Genomic DNA, 10,988 nt, shown 5'->3' with positions numbered 1-10,988 from the left:
TGGTGGGTAAGTTGATTTATCTTACTATCACACGCCCAGATATAAGCTTCCCTGTTCAGGTTCTTAGCCAATTTATGCAACTGCCCAAGAAATCACATTGGGAAGCAGCCTTAAGGGTGGTGAGATATATTAAAAGCAGCCCAGGTTTGGGAATTTTTCTCAGCCATAAGCCAGCCACTCAATTGACTGCTTATTGTGACTCTGATTGGGCAGCATGTCCCAATACTAGGCGATCAGTCACGGGGTATGTGATTAAACTGGGTGATTCTTTGGTCTCATGGAAGACAAAGAAACAACACACATTCAGTAGAAGTTCAGCTGAAGCTGAATATCGAAGCATGGCAGCAAGTGTAGCCGAGATTGTATGGTTAGTTGGATTACCGCAGGACATAGGTGTGGTAGTTTCCAAACCAATTCAACTTCACTGTGATAGCAAAGCAGCCATCTAGATTGCTGCAAATCCCACTTTCCATGAACGTACCAAACATATAGACATTGATTGTCACTTTGTTCGGAGAAAGATAAAAGAAGGCCTTATTGAGACCAACTACATTGCCACACAGTCTCAACTTGCAGATCTTCTTACAAAAGGTTTGGGAGTCAGTCAACACCATCTTCTTCTATCCAAGCTAGGAGTGCTCGATGTCTTTCACCCTCCTGCTTGAGGGGGAGTAATGAAATATAAAGAAGCATGAAGAGGAGCAGAAGTGAAGTGGTGCAGAACAGTAGCTATTAGCTTTGTTAGCACCAGCACTAACTGTGATTAGCTGGCAGTTAGCTGGAATTGTTATTAGTTAAAACTGTTTTAGAGTTAGTTAAAAGGTCATGTGATTTGCACGTGAGTAAGCTGAGAGAGGTCTGTATATAAGCTGTGTATCAGCCTCGAATTGGACATCAATAAAACAGTTCTCTTCTTCCTTCTCTGCTCATTTTCTCTCTAAGAAATCCCTAATCACACGAATTGCATGCCCCAATTTAACAATTTTACCAAGTACAAACACTTGTTTCAAACCTATTAGGCATATATTCCAAAAAGGGATTAAAAGCTCTTCTTACAACAATAATAACTAGTATGTCTATTTGGCAATCTAGTTAAAATTGACTATATATGTTATCACTAATTATGTCGCTCCTTCATTCCATAGCTTTTGCTGAAAAGCTAATTGGATTGTAGCGCCCACCACCGAATTCTTGTTGCTTCTTCTTCACAATAATCTTTTACTTTATATCCAAGATACAAGTACGCTTTCCTATATTACAAGCTTGCTCTTACTACTCCCTCCGTTCACTTTTACTTGACACGTTTTGACTTTTCACGTACTTTAAGAAATAATAAATGAAGTGCATAATTATCATTATACCCATATTAATTGATGCATATTTTATTGGATTTGAGAAAATGATTTGAAATAAGTAACAAATACTGTGGGTATAACAGGAAAAAAAAATTGTCTTCTCTTGATATGCATAAAGTAATAAGTAAAAATGAAAATTTATTTTTAGTATACATGTCAAGTAAAAGGGAACGGAGGGAGTATATTTTAATGGAGTAAATGATAACAGCATGTCAAAACAAGAATCAGTACACCCTACAAAACATCAAGTGAACGGTCTTCATGATTGAAACGATGGTTTTCACTTGCCTATTTTTCATTTTAATACCAAATAGGCAAAGGCATATTTTTTTATAAGTGTTATAGAATAAGGTAACTACTTGCTTATTGTTATTAGAAACCAAACTATAGTGTATCATTTATCTTGATTAAGTGTTAAGATCAAAATACATATTAACCATGAATATGATAAAGTGATAAACTTTTAAATGTTTTAAACACATACATCATGTATTATAACGGGTTCAAGCCGTGAAAACAACCTCTTGCAGAAATGCGCCTAAGGCTGCGTACAATAGACTCTTACGGTCCGGCCCTTCCCAAGACCCCACGCATAGCGAGAACTTAGTGCACCGGGCCCGTTAAACATATATATCATGCATTCATTCGTTTAATACAAAGATAGCATTCATTTCGTTTAATACAAATACCAGTTTTCCTTGGAACAAAAGAGAGACTGGAAGACAACAATTCACTTACCAAGTGCTCTCGAGCACAAACTGTCCACCCATCTTTTGGCAAATATATAAGAGTAGCAGTCACTCAAAAGATGGGCAAGGAACCAGTAACACAACACAGTCAAACTATCTTAAAATTATGTTTATAAACATAAGGTTCTCCAACACTCTCTTTCTATGTAACATATGTACCAATCGAAATTACAGATAATATACAACACAGTTTGAAAGCATCACTTCAACAAGTCATTGCCGAGAAGAAAAGAGGTAGACCAATTTGACCTTGCCTGGAACATCTCGATTCGATCATCAAAACTACAAAGAAAAAGAAAGAGGAAATGAAAAAGAAGAAGACTAATTGTTCATGATTGAGCAGCAGTATCTGCACTCAGATGCTCTGTCATTGTATGCGAAGTTTCCTTCATCTCTGAGACGGGAATTTCCTTTATCTCCTTAACAGAAGCTTCGTTTGTCACCTTAACCGGAGCTTCCTCGGACTCATTCATCGAAGCTACATTTGACTCTGCAATTGGAGTTTCCTTTATCTCCTTAATTGGAGTTTCCTTCATCTCCTTTAAAGGGGATCCTTTTTTCGCTTTCACCAATTTGGTAGGTTCTTTGGCTTTGGGGATTCCATTACTATTCTGAACACTCACACGATCTTTACTCTTGGGAGTAGTTGGGGTAGTACTGCCTTGTTTGTAAACACCAATGCTGTGACGAACCTTTGCACAAGGTTTCTTTTCTTCAGGAGATGGTGTGACTGCATCGCTACAGCTCTTTCTACGGGTCAGATTTGGTGATTTGGCACGAGTCACTGGCAGCTGCATCCAAAGCAGTAAAAATTTTGTTTACTTACAAAGATAAAAACTCTATGTAGACCATGAAAAAGCCCAAAGAGAAATCAAGGTTGTTGCATGATAGCTTGATACTTGGGAATAGAAAACACATATAGGTTTTAATTTACGTAAGAAAAAAAGTACGAAAAAAATGTTTCATTTGTAGTGCCAAAGTTGTCTCAGTTATGCCAGACATCAACACTTTCGAGCATAGAACAGACATGCAAATAAATAGCACACATGCATTCTAAAGTTGATATCACTAACTCGCATCTTGAGTTGTTATCTAATTAATTCCTTTTTTAGGTGAAGTGTGATTTATAACAAGGCATTAAAATTAATTATTCAAATTGTATGGCCAGAGTCTTAACTTAATTGGACAAGTTTCTTACACGGTAGAAAGAAAAACATTACCGACAGGCAACCAACTTTTAAGATAAACACAGAGTTGAAATATAGGTGAACTGTACCTTTTTAAGTTCACGCTTTGGAGGTGGCCCTTCACGGTAAAAACTAGGAACTGGATTTGCTCTGTAGACCATGGCCTTTCTAAGCTGCTTCATTGCTGCTTCTTCTTCTTCCTACAATTTGTAGAGAATAAGTATCTTACTTCACTCACATGTCTTTTTTTTCTAAATCCCCCCCCCCCCCCCCCCCAAGCAATTGGTGTTAAGGTTGCAGATAAATGCATACTACAGTACCTTCATTCTGGCTGCATATTCTTGTTTCTCTGCCTCTAGAGCTTTGTGCTTTTCCTCTAACTTTGTGTAATACTAGGGGAAAAAAGGAGAAAGATTGAGATAGCATCATTTGTTCGGGAATCAAAAGCACAACTACGAGTCAATATGAATAAGTGAGAGGAAGAGGAGGCTTGTAAGGAGGTTGAAACAAAAAATTGCATTCAAACGTTCAGGAAAATACCTCTCTGCGTCTCTCTGAGCGTTCAGAACATTTAAATGATGGAGCTACAGGAACAGTAATCTTGGACTTAACTGTCCGTACAGAAGCTGCAGTTCTATGAAAACTAAGGAAGATTTTCCCAGAAGAACAAGAAATTGAAAACAGAAAGTTTTTTATGATAAATTAAAGTCTGCAAAAAAGAGGACTAGAAGGCCAACAAGAGGATACGAGGAAGCCAAGGACCAGTTATCGTCTTCATCCAGAATCCGCAGTTTCTTTGACATCATGGGAGAATTTTGCTGCAACAAGATGAATAACTCTCAAAATCAGTGGTCTGACCATCAGAGCACAAGAATTACATGACATCAGAGACTATACAAGTATTATCTACGGAGTTATGAAGGGTGTAAAATAATGACAATAAAACACTGGAATATGTGAAGTAGTATGGAAGCCTGAAAAATTTAATCAAGATACTGAAGATGTATTCGTCTCTGATTGCAGCAAATAATCATTCTGCTTGCCACAGCCAACTTCTTCTTTTCCTTCTTCATTCAGTGACTAACTCATTCAGGTTGCAAACCAAAATTGATTGATCTACTTTTCGGCAAAAACCAAGTAATAATTTGCTGAAGGTCCCATTTAGTGCTACGCTCTTATCAGCATCACAGAATTTAAGCCTGACGAGTTCCAACCCGAAATTGATCCATCTAATTACGGGAAATCATGTTGTAAGTCGCTGAAGGTTTCCATTTAGTGCTACTGTGATATCAGCATCAGAATTAAGATTATCACGTTTAAATAGTAATGTGGTTGAAGTTTCCACTGAGCATCGACCCAGCATCATAGAATTTAAATCTTAACATATTTATGAGGAGTGAGAAGTTTTCCAATAAGCATCAACTCATTCCACGCTATTCATTTAACCCCCCCCCCCACCCCAACCCAACCACCACGACCAAAACCTACAGTAACAAAATATATAGTCTGGATGTTAGGCTGGTTCAAAGATACTTCAAAGATTGTCAGATAATCAAAATCAGGTACAAGCAAGCAGTTTCCGGACATCTTTGAGCTGCAAATAAAATTCACATCCCTTTTCAAATGTTATCCTTTAAACTGTGGAAAATAACCAAGAGCTCCAGCTTATAAGGTTTGCAGTATCTTCAGGATCGTCAAAGTGTTAAATAAAAGTAAACAAAATCTTACATGAAATTTTTGTGAAGTCATAGGAGAGTGCAGATCGTTGGACTTTGATGAACAGTTAGATCCAGCATCAACCGTCTGAGTGCCATTTTCATGATTTTCAGATTCATTCCCTGATGAATTCATGACCGGGGGTGCTAGACTTTCAGTCGCTGCAGAAGAATCAGAGTAAGGCTTCAATGGCGAGCCCAACTTCTTGTCACTGGACTTCACAGCCTCAGTCTTTGTAATTTTTCCCTCAGTCGTATCAGGTTCACAGTTGGTGCTTTTCACAGATAGTACATCCTGCTTCTCATGGGATTCCTCCACGTGTGTGTCTTTTGCAGTGTGATCCTCTGCCTCATAGTCCTTTGCTTCAACCCTTTCCTTAGCAATTCTGGGCGCAACATGAACTGTAACACCATTTGGCTTAACATTAGGTCTCCTGTCAGCACTACGTAAACCTGTAATGTCCCTCCCCATTTACCTGCAAAATGATAAATTAACAGAATAAAAGATTCAAAATGCATTTCCTTAAATGAAAGGTTTGCACGACAAGCAGAAATAAGTCATTCAACATTTCTAATTGTTTGATCACAAACCAAAAAGATAAATTACTAAGCAAAAAAATAAAATAGAAACACAAAACATACATTGCAAACCCCAAAAGAAAAGTAGAATCGAGGTCCAGTGGAAAATCTAAAAGTTATGAAGTTCAATGGTATCACGCAAGTCAGACAAGTATTGTTATTCCAACGTTTCCCAGAATGATGGTCCCAGTATTCAACATTTGGCACATTAAATGCATCCTCACGCAAGGAGATCATCTCATTTAACAAACCAAGTGATAGTATCAGAAGCTCAGATCTTATTCCAGAGAAAAACATATTGAGCTTTCCAAACCCAGGTAGCGTTCAGCTGATCAATCAAAATATTTTCTTCCATATAGTAATCACAGTTAGGACAGTAAGAAGCATGAAGGCAAAAGTGCTGCCAAGAAATAACAAAACAACGGGAATTTCCAGCAACCTGCTCTTTTATCTCAATCGTTTATTTATTTCCTCTAAGTAAACCACTCCCAAAAATTAGTATCTACTTAGACAAAGTAAGATTAAATTTCTAAAAAGAAAAACAATGTTAATAAGTCAAGAAAGTCCTTTTCCCCTCAAATCAGGAATTAGTAATTATGCAGTGACCAACTTTACATTTGAAAGAATCTAATCCCTCTATGAAAATGACAGTGCCTGTCAAACAAAGTGTTTGAGGTAGAGCAAAAGGCAGTAAAATAAGAGGTTGGAAATCACCAAAAATAACTTATAACCGGAAATTTACAGAATTAGAAGGGAAAGAACTTGAGTGTGTGTGTGTGTGAGAGAGAGAGAGAGAGAGATCAGGAGAATACCTTAACCACCTTAGAATTCAAAAAACTAATCTTTGAATCTGACAATCTTGCATAAGGAAAATACACCACAAATCACGAAGTTCAGGGTGGAGGAAAGAAAGAGAAATAGAAGAAATAAATGTGTAAATGGCAATCTAAATTTGGAGAACCAAAAGCTCAAATCCATCACAAAATTGAAATTTTGGGGAAAAAAAGAAGTAAACTTCTAACCAACAGAAAATATAGCTGCATAGACAAACACATCCCACCTTTGAAAACCAATTAAAAATGAAAAATAAATAATAATAATAATAATAAATGAATCAAGCCAAATCCAGTACCCACAATGCCTCCACCAACATATGCATCAAAATGCTCAAATCCCATAACAAAAAAATAAACTTCTAACTTTTATGCGAATGAAGACCAAATTATCACAGCTCAAACACCCAGAAAAAGAAAAGGAACCCAAATTCTCAAACCCACAACCAAAAAGTAGCACAAAAAGAGCAAGACAATCACCCTAAAATCCCTCATTTCGAATGCCCACTTCCATTTTCCAAGTTTTTTAGCAAAAAAATCAATTTTTACCACAAAAACTCAAACACCCACATAAGATATGAGTTCAACCACAAAGAGAAACAAAGAAAGAAGAACACAGCAAACCAACAAATAATTACCAAAGGTAAAGTCTTGCTGCCTAAGAAGCTAAGCTGAAACAACCCCACCAAAGAAATAACAAAAAGAAAAAGAATGGGGGCAAAAATATTCAAAAACACAAAACATGCAGATCGAAAAGAAAATAAATCCTTACGAGGTTGTCTTTTTTGTGACCCTTTGAGCTTCTGATCTGAAAGAGATCTCTTCAAACCAACACACACACACAGGAAAACCCACAAACGTGAACCCAACTCTCTTCTTCTTCTTCTTCTTCTTCTTCTTCTTCTTCTTCTTCTTCTTCTTTCTCTCTCTTGTTTTTTCTTTCTTTTTTTCTCTCTGTAAACTATCAAAATGTTGAATGTTTACTTTTTTTATGTATGATGGTTATGACTATTGGTGCCCCCTACTGTCTGTCCTTTTCTTTCTCCTTCTCTCACTTTTTTTACCTTTTTGTTTTTATTTTTTATTTATTTTTTTGTGTTTGTTCCATTTTTCTTTCTCTTTCCTCTAAATTTATCTGGTCAATCTCAAGTCTCTACGCCGTTAATGTCGGGAAGTTGCCTGCACAGGAGTAACTATGCTAAAAAAATCTCAATTGTTTTTTGGTTTTTTTTTTTAAGCCAATTAATTTAAATGTATGTCGAAAACTTTTACCTTATAAATAAATCGCTCTTTATAATGAGAATTTCATTTTCATGACTTGATATTATAAAGAGAAGTATTTATTAGGAAAAATGATATTGTAATAATAGCCAAAAAATATATAAAATTTATATATTTTTTGTATATATATACATTATGTATGTTATATACAAATTTTATATACTTTTTCGGCTACTAGATGTAAATAGTTTCTGGTCGGGCTAAAAGTGATAATACCCCTATTTATTGTAAAAATAGCACGAGCTAGCCAGTTTTCGGACTGGTCATTCAAAAATAGCCAGCATTTGCAAAGTCATTGAAAAATAGCCACTATTTTTCTACAACACGGAAAGTTCCAGAATAATATACTGGAGATCGTTGCACCTGTGTATGAAGTTCCAGCATATTATGTTGGAACTCCAACACACGGAAAGTTCCAGTATAATATACTGGAGATTGGAGCACTGATGCTCCAATCTCCGGTATATTATGCGAGACCGGTATATTATACTAGAACTCCAGTATATTATACTGGAGTAATATACTGGAGTTCCATTATAATTACACTGGAACTCCAGTATATTATACTGGATTATTTTTTCGTATTTTGAACACTGTTTTCGTTCAAATTTATCTTTACATGAAAAGTGGCTAAATTTCGATTACTTTTGAAACTGTAGCTATTTTTGAATGACCGTTTGTAAATCTGACTTTTTTGAATTTCTCCCCTATTTATTACTTCACCACAATCTGAAATTGATTAACTAATATCGTATGTGTTTTGTTTGTCCCTTAATATCAATTTTGTAATTTATTGGAGGGAAAAGGAAATGAGAATTTAACTTTTGTCCTTTATTTTTGGTGGTTGACCGCATTTTAGTGTGAGATTTCATATGAAAGTGGGGCTAAGGTAAATGTAGTATAATATTTTTATTTTTAAATTTTATTAGGGATGTTCAAATTTAAAACAGTAATCCCTCCCTTTTCCATCCCTTTCTTAAGTTTTCAACCAAAGGGAGGAGTTCAATAAAGCTACCCTAGTTGAATCAGTACTTAAAGCTACTTGGATAGCTTTTAACTTTATCTATTTTTAATGTGTTTTTATCGTTGTTTGCAATTTTCGAATCAAGACATTCTTAACGAGTCGTGAGTCGTGACTAACAATATTAGTCTAAAATGAGAATAAGAGTCAATAACAGATTTAAGTTAAAAGAGTCATTGATTTTGGAATAAATACTAGTATATTTATATAGAGAAACTAGAAATGCATACAAATATAATAATTGAACACCAATCTTGATATCAATTTCAGATTAAAAATAGGTGAGCTTTTATGATTTAAAAAATTTGGACTAATTACTGATTAAAATAACGGTCAATTAGATGAATAATGAGCAAAGAAACTAATGAATTCAAAAGGTGAAATATTCGATTAACAAAAAAAGAAAAAAAAAACACTCTAGTATGTTGAAAAAATATCAACATTCACTACAATTTAACTTGATATTTTCATACAAATTCGTATATCCTTAATTCCCAATAATTTAAATGAGTGATCGAGTAATCTTCACCTGTTAATCCAGAGTCTGTTGGTAATCTGTGTTAAAACCAGAAAATTAGAGAACCAGAGAAACATTAGTTTAATAAACAAAACAGAAAAAATAATTCTGAGCCCACAAGTTGCTTGTGTGTCCTTAAGGAATTTAATCCTCTCACTGTTGCCCAAGGTTTTGAATTAATTCCTCTCAGAATTGAACGGAATAACTATTCTGCAATACTGGCAATCGAAACTACAGAATTTCAGCGAACTCAACAGACAGAGCAGATCACACTTGACACTTATATTTATTTGAAAATAATGCAAATAGAAAAGAGGGGAGAAATTTTCAGATTTTTCTATATCTTAAAAAATGAGGCCAAGCCTCTAAATATATAGAAAAAGGAAGGGTCATGAGATGAGAGGTGCAATCCAAAAGGTGCCTCTTCCATTTCTCATTCACACCCTTTAAAGAAAAAACGCAACAGAGTCAAATATATTTTATGACGTTATACTTTTTTCTTTAGTATAAGTGTGTTACAAAGTTAAATAATTTTATGTACCTGTGATCACGCAACAAAATACAAATATTCTTGACATACATCATCTCAATTTTATTATAACACATTTCAAGTACTATTACCTCAAATCAACTAACATTATATTCATTTCACGCTCAAAATTCACGACAAACACAAAATTTATAAGCTCATCAAAACTCTAGCTGAATATTCCAAAAACGATATATCAAGAAAGAATGGTTTGTTTCCACGTCCAACTTAGAGGAAGAAATGAATAACAAATAAGACCATAGCATAATACTTAGGGGTAGTTTGATACAATCGTGGGATATCCTACGATATTAGTTATCCCATATTTTATGTGAGATAACTAATCCCACTATTTTAGTGTAAAAGTTATTCCGATATTAATTAATACTCCAAACCAAACATAGTATAAAGTTAATCTCAATTTATGATCTTGTTTTTGCTAGTAATTGCTCTCCCTCTGTTCCAGTTTATGTGAACCTATTTCCTTTTTGGTTCGTTTCAAAAAGAATGACCCCTTTCTAAATTTAGAAATATTTCAACTTAAACTTCCAATTCTACCCTTAATGAGAAGCTTTTATAGTCACACAAATACTCTGGGCCCCTTTTTGACTTGTTTAGGACCACAAATTCCAAAAGCATTCATTTTTTCTTAAACTTTGTACTCAGTGAAGCACGTTCACATAAATTGGAACGGAGTGAGTATTCTCGATTGGACAATTGTTGTGCTCTTTAAAGCATTATGGTATGTAATGACTTTTGCCAACTATTAATATTAACTTCCTTACTAACCACAAAAAAGGACCAGAGCATAATATTTGACTATATTATGAGCCCGTTTGGACATAAATTCCTTTTTCCTTTTTTTCAAAAAAATTTCACCTTTTTTCGAAATTAGCATTTGTTCATAAAATTTTCAATTTTCACTTGAAAATACATTTTGGAAATTTCGAAAATTTGAAAAGCTCCAAAAAGCTGTTTTTCAAAATTTTCACTCAAATCACTCACAAAACTTCATAAACAACCCAAATTGAAATTTATATCCAAATACAACTCTAAATTTCAAATACATCACTTTAAAAAAAAAATCACCTTTTTTGGAGTTTTACAATTCTTATGTTCAAGCGCCTACTATAAATATGAAAAATCGTATTTTTTTTTCATTTCATTTTACCCGAGTCTGAGGGGTATCTACGTGGATAGGGGTGGGGTAGTAAAGGGTGGG

The 10,988-nt window shown here is 34.7% G+C and overlaps 1 protein-coding gene across 1 annotated transcript; it reads right to left on the bottom strand.

Annotated features, from left to right (window-relative positions):
• LOC109214461 (protein WVD2-like 2) lies at nt 2,069-7,425 on the bottom strand. The gene is made up of 7 exons (XM_019378411.1): nt 7,191-7,425; nt 5,020-5,482; nt 4,039-4,109; nt 3,832-3,925; nt 3,612-3,683; nt 3,381-3,491; nt 2,069-2,895 (listed from the first exon to the last, which is right to left on the bottom strand). The coding sequence occupies exons 2-7, from the start codon at nt 5,476-5,478 to the stop codon at nt 2,434-2,436; spliced, it is 1,269 nt and encodes a 422-aa protein (XP_019233956.1). The 5' UTR covers nt 5,479-5,482; nt 7,191-7,425; the 3' UTR covers nt 2,069-2,433.

Source organism: Nicotiana attenuata, chromosome 1 (genome assembly GCF_001879085.1).
Source record: "Nicotiana attenuata strain UT chromosome 1, NIATTr2, whole genome shotgun sequence".
Taxonomy (NCBI): domain Eukaryota; kingdom Viridiplantae; phylum Streptophyta; class Magnoliopsida; order Solanales; family Solanaceae; genus Nicotiana; species Nicotiana attenuata.
The sequence above is the reverse complement of the archived record's forward strand: the minus strand, read 5'-3'. Positions and strand labels throughout refer to the sequence as shown.

Bases quoted from the DNA above. Each gene is read 5' to 3' on its own strand.
- LOC109214461 (XM_019378411.1), bottom strand. From the start codon at position 5,478: ATGGGGAGGGACATTACAGGTTTACGTAGTGCTGACAGGAGACCTAAT. The intron at 4,110-5,019 runs GTAAGATTTTGT...ATCTTGTTGCAG, and splicing joins TGACTTCACAAAAATTTCAT to CAAAATTCTCCCATGATGTC. The intron at 3,926-4,038 runs GTATCCTCTTGT...TAGTTTTCATAG, and splicing joins AACTGGTCCTTGGCTTCCTC to AACTGCAGCTTCTGTACGGA.